The sequence below is a fragment of the Tyto alba genome, unplaced genomic scaffold (assembly GCF_018691265.1).
Source record: "Tyto alba isolate M040663 unplaced genomic scaffold, T.alba_DEE_v4.0 Super-Scaffold_28, whole genome shotgun sequence".
Taxonomy (NCBI): domain Eukaryota; kingdom Metazoa; phylum Chordata; class Aves; order Strigiformes; family Tytonidae; genus Tyto; species Tyto alba.
In genome coordinates, this window is record NW_024881302.1 from 3,476,749 (window position 1) to 3,497,490 (window position 20,742).

The 20,742-nt window shown below is 53.1% G+C and overlaps 1 protein-coding gene across 4 annotated transcripts; it reads right to left on the bottom strand.

The window, feature by feature from the left end:
- Positions 1–1,035: 1,035 nt before the first annotated feature.
- On the bottom strand, positions 1,036–20,231 carry ALKBH5 (alkB homolog 5, RNA demethylase). Of its 4 annotated transcripts, none has more exons than XM_042798718.1 (5): positions 20,150–20,231; positions 18,626–19,457; positions 11,996–12,076; positions 7,495–7,650; positions 1,036–5,779 (listed from the first exon to the last, which is right to left on the bottom strand). In XM_042798718.1, the coding sequence occupies exons 2-5, from the start codon at positions 19,354–19,356 to the stop codon at positions 5,596–5,598; spliced, it is 1,152 nt and encodes a 383-aa protein (XP_042654652.1). In that variant the 5' UTR covers positions 19,357–19,457; positions 20,150–20,231; the 3' UTR covers positions 1,036–5,595. The 4 variants fall into 4 exon arrangements, with proteins under 4 accessions (XP_042654652.1, XP_042654651.1, XP_042654650.1 ...); XM_042798717.1 differs by lacking the exon at positions 20,150–20,231 and adding an exon at positions 20,019–20,132 and having other exon boundaries at positions 18,626–19,460; XM_042798716.1 differs by lacking the exon at positions 20,150–20,231 and adding an exon at positions 19,736–19,963.
- Positions 20,232–20,742: the final 511 nt, after the last annotated feature.

Here is a 20,742-nt window from a genome sequence, read left to right on the forward strand (position 1 = left end):
CCGCTCATCCCGGTCACAGGGCTGCCACCACCCTGAGGTGCTCTGGATGGAAGGGCCACAGGCCCCATAACCATGGGGTGCCCCAACAACATGGCAGCTACAGGGCCTGTGCGTGGCCGCACGCTCAGCACCCTGCCAGCTCCCGCCGTTAGTATTCACGCCCCGTTCTCAGCTGGCAATTGATTGCTCCCACCACAGCAGCAGGCTTAGCCATGCCCTGCTCCCTCCCAGCCTCATCCCACGGTGAAGGGGGGCACCCTGCCCTGCACCCTGGTTTGGGGTGAGTCACCCCGGGCAGGGCAGGGCTTCCCCTCCCTGCTGACTAACCCCGGCCCCGGGGGTGATGCCACATCGGGGTGACGCTGCCTTGGCAGTGGAAAAACACCCTGAGGGTGAGCAGGGGCCATCACCCTGATGCCCCGGCCATGGCATCCCTGAAGGATGGAGGGGAAGGGTTTGACCCCACACACGGCTCCGGGGCAGGCGATGGGAGAGGACGGTGCCAGATTGGGTAGGAGCTCATCGTTGCTGAGGAAGAAGAGGAGGAAGGCCATTATGGGAGGTCAGCAGACCCCATCCAGCCACATCATCCCCCCTCCGGCACCGCGTCCCCCCCCTTCCACCACCATCCTCATCTTGCAGGAGGAAGGCAAAGGGTGGTGAGGGGCTCCACATGAGGCCAAAACACAGGGGTACAGCCCCCCCCCCCCCCCCCGGGGTGCTGCAGCCATTTGGGGTCCAGGCACCGGCTGCAGCAAGCCCGGGCGGTGGGACAGGGTACGAGCTGCAAAGGGACTGCATCCACATTTACCCCTCAGTCCCCCAGGGAGGGAGAGGAGGAGGAGGGCAGCGAGCCCCATCCCTGCTTTCTAGGGCAGCGCAGGAGGGACAGACGCTGCACTTGCCCCCCCTCCCCATCCCCACGGAGCTGGAGACTCCCTTTATTTAGAAGCGGCTCCCCGCAACCTCGTTTCTGCCAGCAGGGAAGCGAGGCACACGTCCCAGCTGCCAGCACCACCACACAGGCAGGCATAGTGATGCTTTCTGCTTTTATTCAATTAATGCAGCAATCTATACAAGAAAAAAAAAAAAATAATGAAACCATGAAATTCCAAACCCTGACAGTGAAGAACCAAATTCTTCCTAAGAATCAACCAGAATTAAAAGATTCCCCCCGCATCAGACTGTACATAAAATAATCTCTGCCCCATTTACAGCGTTTCACACAGTACTTCTCGTATCTCAAACTTCAGAACTGTACAACTTTGTTACAAACCACGCTTTTTCCTAGGAAAAGCTTACAGAAAAAAATATTGCCACTTTCTTTTTTATTTCTTTTTTATTTTTATTCGTAACAAAAAAAAAAAAATTAGAATCTTTAAAAAACAAAATTAAAGTCAGCCAGAACTTGTAAGTGTGGGCAGGGGCACGGGAAGGAGCAAAGACACGCTTCTCAGTCGAATATTTCTCCTCCCGACTGGGAAAGGGAACGCTTTTGGCAGATAAAAGACTATTTGCCACTGGTGGGGGTCCAGACCCTGGCCCCCCAGGCCAACCTCAAAGCATGGCAGCTGTTTCCACCCATGGGGCTCAAACCACATAGGGGCAAGCACTAGATATGAACAGTGCCAAAAGTCAAAGGCCCGAGCTCTCACCCTGGCAGATGTCGGCTCGTGCCGGTGCCGGCTCACCCCGGAGAGGGGGTTGGCAGCCCCAGGGACCCCCGGGATGAGCCGAGCCTCGGGATCAGGATCGCAGCTCCCGGGTGTCCCAGGTCTCGCCTGACTAACAGCTGGATGACAGTTCAGCAGGCGTGGAGCCAGATGTGGCAACCAGAACTCCCACGCTGCAGGCCCAGCCCAGCCGGGCAGGGACCCGCCGGCAAACCGAGCCCCTCCCTTGGCCAGCTCACCTCTTACCCCCATCAAACAGCCTTCCCTTCTCTTTCCATCTTCCAATGGATATATCAAGCCCACGCAACCAATGCCAAGAAATTTAGTCCAACCACCAACTCTTCTCAAGAAATGGGTAACAGTAACAAACCCCAAATCCTCCTGCTGTTTGCAGAAAAGCAGGGACAAACCCCACCTTCCTTAGGAAAGACAGTTCTCATGGTCTGGGCTGTGGGTCTGGGTGCATGGGATCGTCACATCGGATGTAGCCTTATTCCCAGTTTCGGGCTGAGCGGGTTACACAAACGACACGCTGTGGGTGGATGGAGAGGAGGTCGGACCGCACGACCGGACCAGAGACACGACAAAGCCAACGGGGTCAGGTCTGCTCATGAGCCCATCCCACAGAGCAGACGCGGAGAAGTTTTGCCTCCGAATCGGAGCTCACTCACCCTCCACCCTCCACACCAGACCCATGCCACCAGCCTGACCCAAAGCCTGCAGCAGCCCAACACAGCTGGCGACAGAGAACGGGTACGGGCATCACCAGTGTTTTTGAGCCACCGTTTTACCAGATAGGTTACAGTAAAGGATCTAGACATCTGGATCCACGTGAAAAATGTGTCTTCTGGTTTCGAATCAAGGTTTCACTCCGATGTTGTTCAGTGCAAAAGAGTTAAAAAACCATGTTATCTACACATATACATTCGTGTGTATAGAAAATGTCTGTACAAGTGGGGAAGATGGCCCACCTACACACTGGGGACTCCTTGCCCAAGAGATGCCACGGGTCAGACCAACTGCGTCCCACTCTCTCCAAGGTGTCAAGCCCCAACCAGTCAGGTTGAAAACCAAGAGGACATGAAAACAGATGGTGGCTGGAAAGTGGCTCCAGCGAGGAGCTCCTCCCGTCCCTCCAGCCACGGCTGCCAGCTCAGACCCACCACACAGATACAGGGCAGGAAGGAAGGAAGGAGGGGAAGAGCTCCCAACCACGGCATGTGGGAATACCGAAACAAACCGGGAGAGAAGAAGGATGCCTGCGAGTGCACAGACTGCACAAGGACCAGGATGAAGCGATGGTTGGTACTGGGCTAGAGCTAAGATCTCCACCTTGTTCAGCCTTTGACAGAGATAGAGCCAAGACCTTGTCCCACAAGAGCTCTGCTCTGGGAAGCAGCCCTGGAAAGGGAGGTTGCCTCCAGCTTTTGAGTTGAGTATCCGTATTGCAGAGGTAGGAATACAACTGGGAGCTGGTGGAGGGGGGAGAGCAGGCTGTGCAGAGCTGAGACCTCTGGCAGCACCCACAGCAGAGCCTGACACCGAGGAGGGCACGAGGCACATCCAGGATGAATCCAGAAAGACAATTAGAAACAGCCATCGCTAGGCATCCTGCTAGCAGGTCTCTAGCTTGCCAGAGATGTTTGCACCAGCTGTAAGGACGAGAAGGGATCGCTGCTCCCTACATGCGGTTTTGCTATCGGGGAAATGCCAAGCTTTCCAAAACGGGGTTGGTAGCCAAGAGCTGGCCTGGATTCTCTACAGAAAGCTGGGAGTGCAAGGAACACCACTTCAAATGCTAAGCGTGGTCTGCAAATGGCTTTTTAAAGGTTTCAGAAGCAGCAAAAGCATGAAGTTTCAGATCTCTGGGCAGACAAGACAGGTTCCTTTGAAGGCTGGCCGCAAGACTGTGCCCATATCTCCGCACTGAGCCGACGGGGGCTCTCACCAGGAAAGCAATCAGATAAAGAGACTCAGAGACAGTCACTGAGGACCTCACCTACAAATCCCTTGCATATCAGTGGTGCTGAAGGTGATGGTAATTTCCTTTGCACTAATGTGACCGCTAGATCCAGCCTGAGCAATAAGCCCGATAACGGGCAAGTGGTAGGAGCTGCAGAAGTCGGAAGGGAAGGAAAAGGACACAGAGACCCAGATGTCAGCAAACGTGCTCAATCACAAAGGAACAGCACTCTGGGGAACAACGCCTGGGGTTTGTTTGGGTTTTTGTTTTTTTTTTTTTTTTTTTTGTTGGGTTTTGGTTTTGGGTTTTTTTTTTTGACTGGGAGCCTCTCAAGACAGCAGCAAATAGGTTTCAAAATATATTACATCTTTTTATTGCCAAGCGTGAAGACCATGAAGTGTGTGGGGGACATGACACTAAGAAAAACTACAGTTTGAGGGAGAGCAAAGCAGTAAAAATTTTAAAATAAGACTACTCCTTACAACGGCCAACACTTGGGCTCAAAGAATCAATTGGAGGAAGTTTCTTAAAAGTACGGTTCTAAATATGGTGTTGGGCCCCAAACTTTGAAAACGCCGAGGCTTCGGCCTGGGCTAACGCAAGCGGGTGGGAGACGAGGAAGAAGGAGGCAGACTTTCTAACACGAACTCCACTGGGCCGAATGCCCAATTCTTCTCAGCATTTTCTGCAGCAACCAGAAAACTCCCAACCCCAGGAGTACAGGCAGGAATAAGCCAGGAGGAGGTGGGCAACAGCTGCAGCATGCACTAAACTGGGGCCAAACTAAACCCTTGCAGCGTCCCTGCTCCCAGAGCCAGCCTCGGAGGGGACAAACCGCAGTCGAGCCACCCGGCTCCCCCGAGGCCACGGCAGCGCCTGTTCCTGCTCCATCAGAGCACAGCTGGTCCCTCGGGATGGGATGCTGCATCGTCTCAACTCTCTCCACCTAAAAGGGGCAGGGGGGGGCCAAAAGCCAGTCCCCCCAGGCAGTGGAAAACAGCTCCTCTCAGGGGAATCCCAAGGCAAGCATCCTCACAAGCACAGTGTTTTCCCTACTCCTCTTTGCTATCTCCAGCTCTGGGAAGCAGCATGTATTCAATGCAGTCACTCAACTCAGCAGCCCCGGGGCTCCAATACGGACCTCGGGTCAATGCTGGGCCAGCCTCAGTGAAGCCAGCCACATTTCCTTCCTTCTCAACCAAAACATACCCCTGGTCAGACCAGCACTGAGAAACCAGAACTCAAGTACATTCTTCTCGGAGAGGGCAGCACAGGGACACAAAACTGTGAGCCTACACTGGCTTGGGAAAAGGGACTGGAAAGAAAACTTACGGCATTTAAAACTGGTACTAAAGTGCAACAAAAACATCCTAAACCCTTTGAAAACAATTGCAGTAAGAGGGGTCTGCAAAACCTCAAACTTCCAGTTACTGCAGGGCACCCTTCAAACAAACCCAACAACAACTAGGTAAGAGCAGACCAAGGAGCCCTTTGGTGAAGCAAGGAATACGAGGCCACCACAGAGAGTTTCAGCTCCTGGGGTCAAACATCATATTTAGAACATTTGGAAAGAAAGTAAGTTAAAGCAAAAAAAAAAAAAAAAACCACAAACAAAAATACAATTCTTGAATCTTGCGCAATGAAACAGTTAAACTTTTTGGTGTTTTCAAAAGAAATTCCAACAGACAGCCTGGCATAACTTTATCTGCTTCCTAAGGGAGAGATGCCCGTTTGACCCATGACTCAGGACACCATGTGCACTGGACATGTTCCATCCTTACATATGTCTCAGCATTCCTCCATTCATAAAAACAAATCGCTAGATCCTTCCTGTTTACTCTTCAGCCTGAAAGGAAAAACCAAAACTGAAGCTAGATGGAAGATAGCCAGAGGGAGAAGAAAGTTTTCACAGACTGGAGGCCAATCTCATCAGCTCCATGAGCCTGGAAAGTGCAATCCTCAGTGTCGCCTCATTTTAACTTTCCTGGCTGGGCTGCCGTCCTCCTCTTCCTCGTCACAGTCCTCCGTGTACTCGTAAGACCTTCGCCAATAGTTCTCGGAGCTGAAGTTACTCCGTCTCCTATGTTTTGGTAAGAGGACTGAGCGCCTGTTCTCCTCTTTATCCATTTCTAGAATGCGTGGCCTAGGGAAAGAGAGAAAGAGAGAGTGAAAGCACATCCACGACAGGATTTAGGCACTCCCTGCTTGCCTACTATCTGCAGTTTTGCATACTTCGAGTGATATGACTGTTTCCACATTGCTCGCCTGTGCTGGGCACTCAGCAGAGCAGAAACAGATCACCAAGTTGCACCTCCCATGGGGAGGCTGAGAATTTTGTTTTCTACGGTGCAATTCTCCTTCCCTTTTCCAGGACAAGTTTTGGGCTTTACCTCCACCAGGAACACTTCCAAACAGCCCAGTCATCTCTTTTTAAGTGTAGCTTGTGGCCTCAAGGAATGTCCCTTGGGCAGAGGGGTCTGTCTCTTCTACAGCAGGACTTGCAGCACATAGCAGAGCTACTTTTTAAGCTGGTGGGGTGCCCGTGGCGCAGGATCAAACCACAGCTCCGAATTCCTTTGTCCACTCACTAATTCTCTCAAACGTTAGCATAGTGCAATTGTTATTTCTGCAAAGCTGCCTCTGCTCTCACCTGCAATCACTTCATAGTAGGACTGGGCTGGTGGGCTGCACAGAACACTTAGGTGGCAACTGCCAAGTTCCTCTAAGAGATACCACTATCTGAAATCCATGTTATTTACCTATGTTATATTGGAGTCTTTGAGGCCGAGGGAAGAGAAAAACATGTTTTTAACAGGCATCTGCTGCAGGAGTCTATGCAAGCCCCTCCACCCTGATCAGGTCACATCAGGCTGAAAATCAGCTCTCACAGATCTGCAGATTTGTCCTGCATGATCGCTTCTCTAATCATACACCAGCCCACTGCATGCTCAGAGGGAAGCCTTCATTTGCAGGCTACCTTCTCTTCTTGATCTATCTTCCCAGTCAGAGTCCAGGTGAATGAACACCGCTCATAAACAATCCACCCCTGCCCTCCTCCCTCCGGGACAGGTTGAAACACGGGCTGGGACCACACAACAGCCAAGCCCTGGGACCAAGCCAACTTTTGGTTTTTACACCATGCACAGAGAATGCCGTCTCAATCCTCAGGAAGCTTTAGAATTGAAGAATACCAGAAATATTGCATGATAGCTGGCAGACTGGCTATCACTCCCGGCAATCAGTATGTTCACACAGAGCAAGGTGATGTTTAAGGGAAGACTTGCTGCAGAGCTCAAGCTGTCTGAAACCTCAGCAAGGAGCTCCCCTGAAGGTCAGGCTTACGCATTCACACAGTCTGGTTACACACACAAAAATATACCCATGCAGCTCTGGAACCAAAACAGGTCTGAGAAGCTTCCCAAGGCAGTCTTCACCTTTCCCAGACAGCAAAACCTCACGTTCTCTCCCAAGACTGCTTTCATAATATAGTTTAACACAGCTGCACAGGTTGCTTGGCAATAGAGGTCAAAAATAATTAGCTGCAGGGAAACTATTGTTCTGAATGACTGCATTATCAAGAGCCAGCCAAATCTATTGCTTCTTCATTATGCCACTCACAGAATAAACAATGTAAGCTGCTTGCAGCCAGAGCTTAGCCTCCACAAGCCTAGGAGGAACGTATAAAGAACCTCGTTCTGATAAAACAGATCTGTACACCACAGAAAGCACCCAGGAGGTACAAGCTAGGATGTTTTTAAGTGTGCTGTGCAGCCTCTCTTGTCAGAGGCCAGGAACCTCAGACACGCACTGACCTAGAGTTACCATCCAAAACATTGCTCTTTGGAGAGATCATCCTACCTGTGAGCAGCATCAGGATCTGCTTTGCGATGGGACCGCTTTGGTTTCAGGATCTGGTCCCGGTTGCTTCCGGATAGACGGTCAGAGTTATAACCTGGTGGCAACACAGAGCTACTCAGGGATTTTGTTTCCAATCGAGGTGCATCTAGTCTTGTTCTGCAAATATTTAAAGAGAAAAGAATTTGCACGGAGTTTCTACAGAACCACTAGCGTGCGGCAACAGACGTCTGTCCTAGATGTGCTAAAGCAGAACCCTCGATCCCAGCCACACAGCTCGGGAAGAGGGTCAGGATTATTATGCTCAACAGCAGAACAAGCTGCAGCTTTCTGGTACATGCAGCTTTAGCTTTCACCTTTGCTGCCTTGGTTAGAGGAAGGCTCAGGGACACGTGTAGCCATGAGGCGAACGCAAATGGTGCTGGGCTTACTGCAATCCCAGTTACGGGACACAGAGTAGAGGCATTGGAGCCCCTGTGGCATCCTGTGAAATCACAGTGACTCGTCAATAACTCGCAGCTCCAGTTAAGCCTCCTTGGAGATGCCCTGCGAAATTCATCATCACCTACAACAGTAATAACTGCTTCTATCTGGAAACTCCCTACTGTCTCAAGATCTCACGGGGTCAGGCATTTCTCAGCTTGACTAAGAGTTTTAAAGAGCTGAAGTACGAGTCAGGAGAAGGTCTAGCAAACAGAACATGCAACCGCATCCCTTCCAGCAGCGCAGCACCGCCTTGTTCGTGCTGGGATAGAAACACACTCAAGCTACACCAGAGAACAAGCACAGCTCATCCCAGAGCAGAACTGTTGCTGGCCCAGGCACGACTGTAGCCATGTACACATGGAGAAGGCAGCAGGAATGAAAACTTGACAGCTCATTATCTTATCACAGTGCTATCATCACCATCTTCAAGCACAGCATAGTTACCAGTCTCAACTTACAAGCTCTACTAAAGTCTATTTCAAAACACAGACTGAAGCCTAAGAATGAACAAAACACAGTAAAAGGTGTTCCAGGTCTGCCAATTTCAGGAGGATCCAAGCCACTTCCCAGAAGGAAAAGCACCCTGATATTGCTGCTGCAGCCTGTCTCCCTCCTTAGGATTAGGGGTGAATACAGAAGGGGTCTGGGTGAAAGAAAGGGGAGAATCACTTCTCGCTCTCTAGTGCTGAACTTTAGCTCTTGAGGGACATTGCCACAGGAGAATCTCAACCCAAACTCCTGTTAGGAAGCACATACAGTTGCCAAGCTTCCTCTCCACCATCGGGGAGAACCTCTTCAGTTAACCAGCACGATGCCAGGCTGGCACGCATGAAGCTGGGCATGGCAGCCCAAGTCCTCCAAGCATGCCAGAAACAAGCAACACTTCTGCAGGCAGCTGCCAGCCTGGAGCCGGCGCTAGTCCACAACGCCGTCGTCCTGAGCTGTTCTCAGGTCCGGGTCTGGACCAAGTCCAGCTCGAACACCAAAGGCATTGCAGATCCTGTCCCGGACAAGTTAGGTGGTTTAAATAACTCTCAAATGCAAGAGCAACTACAAGCCTGCAATTAAAACAAACAAACCACCAAATATACTGCAAGGGCAAGGGAACACCAGTCACGCTCTCTTTGTCCATAGACAAACACAGGTATGAGCTGCAGGAGCACGACTAAAACAGACAGCAAATTACCTACCGAAGTTCAAGTTAAATAGAAAGCTCCCTGATGTAACTGCTTACAAAGAAGTACTTACGAATGGCAGCAGAAGCACTCTAAAATGACTTAAGACCCGCTTCAATCGGTCTCACTTCTATCCCCGACCTCTTGCAGCAACTCATGAAATTGTGAGCATCGTTTCTCCCCCCCCACCCCTCCTCTTATTCCAAGTGCCTCCAAACCTTGCCGGCTCCCCACAGCCTTGCGCTCCGATACGCAGGAAACACTGTGAGTGCCACCACACTACAGTGCTGAAGTGTTTATGACCTACTTGGTAACCACGCCGCTCTCAAGCACCCTGCAAAACTCGGCCACTTCTCCGGCTTGCACAGCTTTGCTCTGTCGCTGCCAGCAAAAACCGTCTCTAGAACCACGCGCTCGGAGTAGAGGCAAGAACAGATCCAGACGCAAATGTCTGGGGCCCAGCAGGCTCTGGCAGCCTATTCAGAGCCAAATAACCCAGCTCCAAGCTGCAGCAAAGTTTATGCTGCTGTATGATCCAATCCCACTGGAAAGCTCGAGGCTGATTCTGCCACCAAGACGAGGAAGAGGAGTTTTACAAGGCCACTGTCTGCTCCCGAGCCTCTCGTGCTAGCAGGCTACCAGCGGAAGTAGCTGTTTTCCTGGTTGCATAACACACTACTTCAGACTACACAAAGTCGCATGGTCTGGGACTAGGGAACGGCATTTGCTGCAGCAATACATGCCGCGGGGATGCAAGCGCAGACAAAGGTCACCGCAGCCCTGCTGTGCACGCACGCACGCACACGGGACTCAGCGAGGAGACGGCCGCCGTCGCAAGGGATAAGCAGCAATTAATAAGCTCTATTTGGCAGCAGTCAGAGCGCACCCTTTGGCAAACAGGCAATTGCCATGTATTCACCGGGGCTGCTAAGCTCTACGGAGATTACACAGAAATAATTACCAGGGGGTTTCCACTTTGCTCAAGAGAAAAAAAATCCTGTTGCGGTTTCACTCTGCCTGCCAGTCAAGTCAGCCCATCGCTGTCTGCGTTATGACTGGGCAGAGACACTGCTCTAACGCTAAGCAAATCAGGCCCCTAAAAATCAGGGGAAGACAGAAGGACAGCTAGCCAAGCATAACCCAATACAGCTCTGCGAGGAGCTAACGAGCCTTGCCCGTTGAGCAGTACTGAACCAGGTCAGCCAGGTACATCTCAGCCAGGTAAGTATTTGTCCAGTTGCACTTTGAGGACAGTCATGCTAGGCTGAAATAACTCAACACCTTAGCTTACAGAGGCTGGCAAAAGCAAGAGGTGGAGCCACTTTAAACAAGTACGTCCGATATCTGCACCCGTTTGGACAGCTTTAGCTTATTTAGCTGAGCCTGTCTTTTCTAGGGAACTGCTCCACAGCCTAGGAGAGGCAGCTTCTCTATCCCAAAGCCCAACTAAAGCAGTTACAAGATTTGGAGATGCCTTCCACTGGCGCTCATCAGCACTCGCACTGCTTTTCGTTGGCTGCAGTAACCAACAACGTGAACAGAGCAGCCTTTTAGTTCTTATTGCAACCCTCTCGCCTTCAACCTCAGGTGGCAATAACCAGCTATTGGGTGGTTTGGTTATGATCTATCTTTCTTTCATCCCACTATCACTTGCCACATCTCTTCCTGCCTCCCTGGGTCTGTGCTGATTTTGCCTGGCTAATGCCTCAGGGCTGCTGTTTTTCCTGCCTTCATTTCATGGGTCTCCCTAACCAGATGTCCAACTACACTCCACTGGCTTTGTGCCATGCCTTCACTACATTGCCAGATTTGTTTCGAAACCAGCTAAGCCATCCAAAAGCTCAGGAAGTCTGAATCTAGACCGCTTGCTCGCTAGCCTTATGCCAGCCTGGGCCACAACTGCAGCCCTGCCACCAACGCCCACTCCTCTGGCTGGGTTTACAGGACTCAAGTCATGTGTTTTCACTTGCAAAAAGATTTCTTGACAGCAGAATTATTGCTAACACCTTCTAAGGCACAATTAACATGGGTCAACATGTGGCAGTCACGTTTTTTGGTCTCCTAGTAGAAGGAACTGATGAGAGAGGATATATCTGGGCACAAAAAAAAAAAAAAAAAGGTTATACTGAGAGAGTTTGGGGTGGAGTTGGTTTATTTTTTCTCTATTTTCTTAAGAGCTTTAGGAACTGGTTGATGAAATGCCATCAAGAGAGCCTATCTTCTAAAACAGGAAGCGCACTTTCTAAAACAGCTTCTTGGCTTCCCAACACTGACTCGAAGGACAAGCTCTGTAAAGTGATCACTAAATTCACTGCATCCGTTTCCCTTCGAAGCCAGTGTCTTCCTCCCTCTCCTCAGGAAATGAAAGCCATGCTACCAAGAAAACTTTGTCTGCTTTATAGGAGATTCTTCATCATCAGAATCAGCTTCAAAAGAGCGTCCAGGTAGTTCATGCATGTGGGTATCATATGATCAGACACCTGAATACATAGTCCAAAACAAGAGAGTTTGAAATCCTAGCTGTTTGGAGTTAGGCTGCCAATGAAAGCCAGGTGTTTGGACACAAACAGTGCTTACAAACCCAGACATTACAATGAAGTGCTGCTGCACAGAGCCAAGGAGTAATTAACACTACAGTAACAAGTTCCATCTACTTCCACCAGCCAAGTGATGGGTCCAGCAAGACACAAGTGAGCATCAGTGTGACATCTAATCAAGAGGTAAGACAAGCCAGCAAATTAACAAGCAAGGCAGTTTTAAAGTGTTTCTTTAAAAGCACCTTAGAAAACATCACAATACCACATTCAAGTTTATCTTGCTGTCCAGAGGGCTTCAACACTTACTTTCGAAGGATGATGACAGCTCTTCTCTCCTTGATGTCCTGTGGTCGAATACAGTGTGTAATTTCATCGGCTGCATATCCACTGACAACAAAAACAAAAAGCCACTGTGAGAAAGATGACAGGCAGAAGGAAAAAGTGGTTGCCAGCCTCAGCAACTCAGTTTGGCTAGTCGTTTCCTAGCTTCCACCAGGAATTCCTCCTCCAAACACTGTTCCCCAGGCACATAGAAGATAGACTTAGAGGAAGGAAGAAACTTCAGTAAAGAATGAGGACAGTCAGGGCTTTTTTTTTTTTTTGGACTCAATTTTTTAGCATACACCAGAGGAAACTGCCACCTGCCACAACATTGTGAAATAAGACGTGTAGAAAATGAGTTTATGGACTGTAAATTCAGCCAATTCATTTATCAAGAGATTACAGAGCAACATGGGGAAAAAAAAAAAAAAAATCAGCACATTGCTCCCAAGCATCTTCTCATACACCTCCCCGAGAAAAAACATCTCTCATAGCTGAGACACACAGCATACCCGGACACGAACACGTACTGGAGTTGATGAGATCTGTTAGTTGAGGTGGGGGTGCAGCAGTGGCAAGAGTCCAGTGTCTCATCCCCCTCACCTGGGCACAGACACTGCCATCTCAGAACCCTCACCCTCCCCGCTACCCACCATGTAGCACATCCTCAGCCACAGTACGAACATTACCTCCCCAGCGCAGCCCAGTCCCAAGACAAGACACACAAGGTAACCTTCAAATTCAGACCTGCAAACCAAGCTGCACTCCTAAAACTTCCCTGCCACAGGGTTCACAAGGCGAGACAGCTCCCTGGGCTGAGGAAAATTACACCAGGCTCAAGCAGCTACGTCACCACGCAGTAGCCGTGGTCAGCAGGAGAGTGTTTTGCTGTATGAGATGACTTTACCTACTCCACGTTTCTAGCAGGCAGGACGAAAGCCATGGCCAACGAGGGCCCCAGCCACACACAACATACAGGAGCAGTTTTCTTGTGGCTGCTTCTGTTGTTTAGCACAATTCCTAGGGTTCAGCACAGCACGTGAGATCGTGGCGGGTCCATGGAAAGCAGCCATCACACCCGCTTGGACGCACAAGTCACCCTGCCATGAGCGCATCTCGTCTCTCGTGTGGGTGCTAACGAGCAGGTCGGAGGGCTGGGCCTGCCCTCTACCTGCTGTTTGGAGAGTGTCTGTTCCCAGAAGAGCCTTCTAGAGTCCAGTATGGGGAAAAGAGAAGTTAAACACCTTCAGAGCCTCCTGAAACAGCTGACAAGGACAGAAATGCTTTTGAAGGCACTTGGGCAAAGGCTGCTCAAACCACACAAAGCTAGCACATCCCCACGCTGGTTTAACCTGAAGCAGAAATCATCAAGCCCACGAGGCTCTACCTTGAAGCTGCTGTCAGCCGGCCCTCCAGGAGCACAGCCAGGGCCATCAGCTTGCAGGTTATTCAGGACGCTCAGAGCAGAGAACAGATCACGCACACGCAGGTCTTTTCTGCGGAAGGGACCGGGTTTCCTTTATCTAGTTAGATAACCCACCCACTCACCGAGAAACGCACACCTCTAAGACAGATTTACTGCTTTCAGAAGAGAGTTAAGAGTCTAAGACCTGATCAGTTAAAACAGGGGTTGATGTCCATCCCTCCCATCCTCCAAGGTATTGCAGAACAAGACAGCGTTATGTGAAGGGGCTTATAATGATGCTCTATTATGTTTCAGGAATCTCTGCGTCAAGCTCCAGCGAATTCATTAATATCACCCACGTTAACATTCAGCTCAGCGCGCATCCTCAGCGACACCCTGAACATCAGGAAAAGGTCTGCTTCCAGACCTGCGCTCTCCATCACGAGATGTCAGCCTGACCACGCGTTCTCACTCCCCAGGCAGGAGCTCGCTTTCCACCTCGCTTTCAGAGCGACGCCGGGCAGAGCTCGTGGTCCCACACGCACATGAGCAGCACCAAAGCAACAGCCCCGGTACTCCAGTCTGAGGGCCTAACTGGGACCCACCAGTCTGCCCCAGTGTCACGCTGGTGTGGTGTGGGAAACTCAGCTTGCACCGTGTTGGATATAGTGATGGCGTCTCTCCGCACGGCCCTCCAGCAATGTGGTTTGCAGAGAAATTAAAGAAAAAGATTATTTGGTTGTGTCACGCTTGTTCTGCTTCGTGCCAGCGTGAACGTCTCACCCACCACCCGGCCTTGCCGCATCCTGATGATGGGTGAAGGGGCAGACACTGGAACAAGACACCCGTAATGATATCGAGGGTCTACCCAGAGATTTCCTGTCCAGAAAACAAACCCAAAACACGAGGTAAGAGATAACTCGGTAAGTAAAACCCTAAATTGCCACCCATGAGAACATCCGAACATAACATCTCCAGCCTAAAGCATTCTCCAGATGAACACGAGGAGGTGCAGACGCTACCCACATGCTCCCCCAACTAACACCCCAACTCCCAACCTGTCAGATGTTACACCCCCAACTCCTCTCCACGTCTCTTTTTCAGCCCAGAAGAGCTGCTGCCGAGCCACAACATAACTGACTCACATAGAGATGAAAGCAGACTTTTTTTTTTTTTTGTACAAACATCACCAGAAGGGAGGCCCTGAAGTTCTGTAGAGTCTCTAACGAGAAATATCTCTAGGGGTTGACGACAGCCAGGTCAGCTCAGAGGCAGAGGGACCTCTCACACTGGCCCATCGCAGCATCTGAGCGGCTCAAGGCTTTACTTGCGGTTCAGAAAAGCTGATGCCACAAGCCACAGATGTGACACCGACCAGCTCAAGCAGAGCTTGAACAAATCTATTTGCCTCATCACCACTGGCACACACAGAACTTCCTCTGCACCAACGGCCTGTTCTGAGTGATCAGACTTTTCTGGAAAAGCATCGAATCCAGGCAGTTGCAGAGAGATTCCTCCAGCTGGGAAGAAAGCAGGTTCATCCTCTAGAGACTCCAACCAACTCCGATTATGCTACCATCAGGCATGCCTCGAGACCACAGGAGAGACAAACATCACGATGTTTCCACCGCTATTACAAACAGCACGGAGACGACCTGGAGCACTCACCAAGCTGCAGAAGGGAAGCCCGTATGCCGTGCAAGCTCTCAGAACTTGGGAAATGCTTCCTCTGGTCATTCATTCCTCAGGCTAACTGCAACAGCACTCTTTCCAACCACGGTGCTGAGATGCAACACCCAGCAGTTAAACCAAAGCCAGTGCAATGCTGAGATTTGCTACCTACCACAGGGGCTGTGGGCTGGCAGGAACCTCCCACCCCGGCTGGCTCTGCCCCCCCTGCCAGCTCCCTCCCTTTTTTCCAGCCTAAGCATTTGTCAAAGCACAGGTACCTCCGATGAATGGGCAAATTCCTCCATCTCCTCCCTACAGCTTCTATCGATTGATGCTTATCAAATTATTGTTAAAAAAAAGAAAACCCACAAAGGTGGCCCAGCCAGCAGCCACCCAACAGAGAGCCGATGGTTCACAGGACTGAAATCCAGATTAACTCTGCCTGCCTGGGAAGAGCAGCACAGACTAAAGCGCTGCTGCTTTCTCTTGGCCTTGCTGGCAGCAGGACAAACCTGCAGAAGCACCCACTTCCTGGGGCTGGGGGAGAAGCAGGGTCTAGAGAAAGTCTACTTCTAGATGTCAAAATCTACAAGGGCAAATCTTCACTGCAGATGCAAAAGGAGAGAAAAAAGTGCCTTGCTGGAAGGGCAAATGCTCGTTAGAGGGTCATGGGGTGGTTTAGCCTTTGTCCTGCTGGCAGAGGTGCACAGCCCAGCCAGGAGAATCTCTGTCCCACCTTTTAAACACTAACCTGTCGTTTGAGATCTGAATACTTTCCAGCTAGTTTGAGGTGGGTTCAGTGTTTGCAAACACCACAGTCTGCTTCAGGATAAGCAAATAAAGTCAAGGGAAGGATACGGGGAAAGCCCCTCTGCAGGGTGGGGGGAGCAGATGGCTACAAAATCAGGAGGACAATTTGGAATAGTCTGCCGAGAGCAGGAACAGGACAGGCATGATCTGGGGAGAGCCTGAGAAATGACACAGGGGCAGAGAGAGAGATCCAACAGCTTTCTTTAGGTCCTCACGGTAAGCAAACACGGCTACCCTGGCTTCCCAGAAAGGCAGCATGCCAGCAGCAGCCACTGACCCAGCAATATTTGAATCACAGACATTACAAGCATGCCATTTCTATCTGCTCGTTTCCCTATCTCCAGGGCAACTGCCTTCAGCAACTGTTTACTGGGAGGCAAAAAAGCCAAGTTTGGGGAGTCCACTTAAACATGACCCAGGGCTAGATTCTGGAGATACAACTCTGAGAGCCTACCGATGGTCTGCACCTCTCCCTGCTCCTCCCAAATTGCTGGGGTTCAAGGGGAGACAGGAGATCTTGCATCCTGCCGGGATCACATCATCACAGAACAATCACTTTGGCAGAATCTCTCTTAAGTGAGTGCTAAGTATCTGCTAACTGCCGTACCAAAATTGAAATGATACCCCTTTTTTAAAAGTCTATTTTGCTGGAAAGCAGAACATCTAACTGTGGATTAAGCTAGTGAATACATTGGGTGTGTCGGTCAGAAAGCAACTCTGCTATTTAGAGGGAAAAGATACCTTCGTTTGATCTGTGCGATTACTTCAGCCGCGTTAATAAATTGATTACGGCACCCAGGTGACGCTGGCCGATGGCCAACAACCCAAACACACAGGTCTGGGAGACACCCTGCTCCAATTCCGGGAACTCTGAGCCAGCTACCTCTTCCCAGCAGTTCTGGGGAAAGAGTGAGGATCTGGGACAAGGAAACATCATTCACTGGTCCCAGAGCAGAGAAAAGCAGCTCTCCCTCCTCCCACCATCCTCCACAGCAAAAGATGTAAGGCCACAAGTGGCTTTGACTACAAGTCATCAGACTGAGCCTGCATTAACAGCTCTACCAGTATGCTTCTATGCAAGAAAAAACTCTCACTGTCCTTAAATAAAAAGATAAAAAAAATTTAAAAATTTAAAAAAAAAAAAAAGAGACCTCTGGCTGTGAAAGGAAGGACAACTATTTACTCCAGGCCCGTCGAGGAAAGGCAGCACAGGGGTTCCCAGCACCAGCAGGAAAATTAGGGTAGAAAGTTTCTCTCCTGGTGTCCAAGAGAAGTCAGGGAATGGAGCGGCTGCCTCACAGCCGGCGGTCTCCATCCCCCGGGATGGAGCTTGCTCTGCGGTAAAAGGACACGTGGCAGCACAGGTCCCTCCCGGTCCCATTTCACAAAAATCACCCTGACCTCTGCCCCGTGCCCCCCCTCTCCTGCACCTTTCCTGCCCCGGCCAATCCAGCAGAGAACAAGAAAATGTCTTCAGCGCTGCTCCTGCTTCCCTCCACAGCCTCCCTCATCCCTCGTTAATCCACAGAAGTTACCTAACGCCGGGGGTACGGCGAGGATTAGTTAATGTTTGTGCAGCTTTTCCAAGATAAAAGCTACGCGAGATCTCAGCATTTATTATTGATGCACTAGTCAACGGTGCGAGGCTGTGTGTATGCAGGGGGAAAAATTCCTTCCCGAACCCTGCGGCGATCACTTTACACGCCAAAGCAAGGGATTGTGTTACGGCCTGGGAGCCCTGAAAACCAGCCTGGACCTTTACCAGTCCAAAAAAATAAAACCCCAAATGAGGATACAGATGGTAGCTCTGGGCACTACTGGCAGAGTTCGGGTGATCCCTGCTCCTGGCAGGGAGAACCCTGACCTTCAGGGACACGAGGGACTAGTGCTCACCGAGTCAGGCAACCCTGGGCGCTGGCCTTCGAGTCACCGTCCCCAAAACCTGGACACACCAGCCCCCACACACCCTGCCTGTCCCCTCACCTGCCTGCTCTGACCACCCAGCGTGTGCTGGGGAGGCAGCGGGGATTAGGAAGCAGGCGTTTCCCGGTGCCAATCCCGGCTTTACTACCGACCGGCTGCATGACCTTGGGCAGGTCATTTCACCTCCAAAGCTCTTTCCCCACTTGCAAGAACGCACGCCAAGTCCTTTCTCGTGCCTGTGACCCGCCGTGCTTCCAAGTGACGGTCCCACAGGGCTCTGCGCTCCGGTGTCCTCACCGGTGTCAGGCAGGGGGAGGGCTTAGCGTTCCCAGTTTACAGACTGGGAAGACGAGGCCATTCACACCTCCTCCCCACGCTTAAGGTCAGGTCAGAGAGGCACCGGCAGAGCTAAGAATAGACCCAGGAGCCCTGTCCCAGCCAGCTGCTCCGCTCTGACCACAGGATCCATTTTGTGTCTCGATGTGTTATTTTAACCGTTTACGGAAGCTACGGCGAAGCTCGGCTCCTCAAGCAGCCGCGCTCCCAACCAGGACTCGCCTCGAGCCCCACGGAGAGGGCACCCCACCCCACCCCAAATCAATCACCCACCCAAATCCCCATCTACCACGGTGCCAGGACTCCCCCCTCCCCAGCTCCTTCCTTCACCACGAGACCCTGCACGCCCACGAGCGGGCGAAATCAAGCCCGAGCCACCGTCAGGGTGTGCATCCGCGTGCCTCGTGATTAGCGTTACACAACCGAGCCCCAGCACGTTAACGGAGGCCCCGGTAACGCAGGCGAGTTACCTGAGCACCGTGACGCTTCCCCTCTTCACAGGCAGGAAGAGAACGGGCTCCGAGACCCTGATGGGTTTGAACTGGAATTTACACCCGAAGCAGAGCGCTGAGTCGCTGAAGAAGGAGACGGAGACGATGGGCCTCTCAAAGATATGGATGGGGTCCACGTGGGAGACAATGCAGCCCCCTGGCTGGTAGTCGTTGATGACGGCACTGTTCACAAAGCCCTCGGGAATCACCCGGTGCTCCACCAGCTTCCTGATCACCAGGTCGTGCACCCACTCGGGGATGGCGTCCACCTCTCCCCGCGGGTACAGGCGCTCCTGGCCAGGGCCTCGTCTCTGCAGCTGAGACCCGTAGGTATAGCCCTCCCCGAAGAAATATTTGTTCCGCAGAGGCGCCCGATCCACCGTGTGCTCCTTGTAGAGCCCTTTCTCCGCCCGGGACACCACGTCCTCGATGCGAGCTTCAATCTTGGCGCACTCCTCGGCGCTGAAGAGGCGAAGCTGACGGATGCCGCTTTTGACTTTCCGAGCTTCTTCCTCTTCCTTCTGCTCCTCGTAGTCGCTGGGCTCGGAGCCGGAGTCCTCTTGGTGCCGACGTTTGCGATCGTAGGGGGGTTCAGGGGGTTCCCGGGGGAGGCTGCCGCCGCCGCCGCCGCCGCCGCTTTTGTGGCCGTCCCGGTAGGGCATCATGGACTTGAGCTTCTCCCGCAGGTCCGTGTAGCCGGTGCCGGCCATAGTGAGTCCGCAGCCCCCGCCTCTATCGATCCCGGCGTTGCAGGAGGCGGCGGCGGCGGGCGGCGGGGGACGCGCAGCTGCTATTCATGGCACCCGCCGCCCTGCTGGAAGAGCCCCGGAGGAACGGGGAGGTGAGGACCGGACCCCCGACCCCCACCCCCAACCCCCCCACGCCCCTCCGAAACTCCGCCACGGGCCCCACCGTACCCCCCCCCGGGATGATGGGGATCCCCCCCCCCGGGATGATGGGGATCCGTACCCCCCCGGGATGATGGGGATCCCCCCCCCCTCCCTCCCTCCAACCTCCCGGTGGTCAGCACAGCCCCTGCCCTCCCTCCCGCCGCGGCGAAAGGGGCGGCCCGGCGGACGCCACACTCACGGCTTCGCCCGGGGCGGGCGCGGACAACGCTCCCGGTGCCGACGGCGCTCAAGCGGCGGCCGGGCCTGGCCCATGCCCAGCAGCGGCCCCGGTGCGGCGCGGAGCCCCGCTGCCCGCGGCGCTGCCCATGGCCGGGGGGGGGGGGGGTACCGGGATGGAGGGAAGGGTGGGGGGAGCGGGGCCGGTCCGGGCGGCGGTTGGTGACCGGAGAGGGAGGATGGGGGGGGGGGGGGGTGGGGGGGGGTGGATCTCGCGCGGCCCTTCCCGCGGCGCGCTACGTCACCAGGAGCCAGCCCGACATCCCGGATCGCCGCGGGGCCGCCCCGCCGCGCACGCGCCCCGCCGCCGCCGCCGCCGCCCCTCCCACGCCGTTCCTCCCTCCTCCCTTCCCGGCCCGGCCCCCTCGCACGTAACTGCACGGCGGCCCCGCCCCCGCCGCCACCTCCTCCCTTCGCCTCACGCCGTAACGGGTAACCGGCAGCGCCCGCCATGCCCCGCCTCCCGCCTCGGCGCTGATTGGTTGGGGGGAGGGTGCGTGCTGCCCGAGCCGGAGGTTGATTGGACAACTGGAGGGCGGAGCGCGGGGTGGGGGGGGGGGGGGGGGGCCTTAGCGGGCGTTGTGGGTGGCCGAGGAGATTGCCTGCGGGAACGGCGGCGGCGGGGCGCGACCGCCCCCTGGCGGGTGGGAGGGAGCGGGACAACCGGGGCGGGGTCACCGGGGTCACCGCCGGTTCCGGCCAGGCCGCCCGCCACACCGGCGGTGAGAAACCCCCGGGCTGCGGCGGGGGAGCCGGGGGATGGGGCTGGGGGGAGGCGAATGCGTGGGGATGGGGGAAACTGAGGCACGGAGGGAGAGGAAACTGATACGTGGGGACATGAGGAAACTGAGGCACGGGGATGGGGGGAACTGAGGAGGGGATGGGGGAAGCTGATATGTGAGGACATGGGGAAACTGAGGCACGGGAATGAGGGAAATTGAGGCACGGGGAGGGGGAAACGTGGGGACA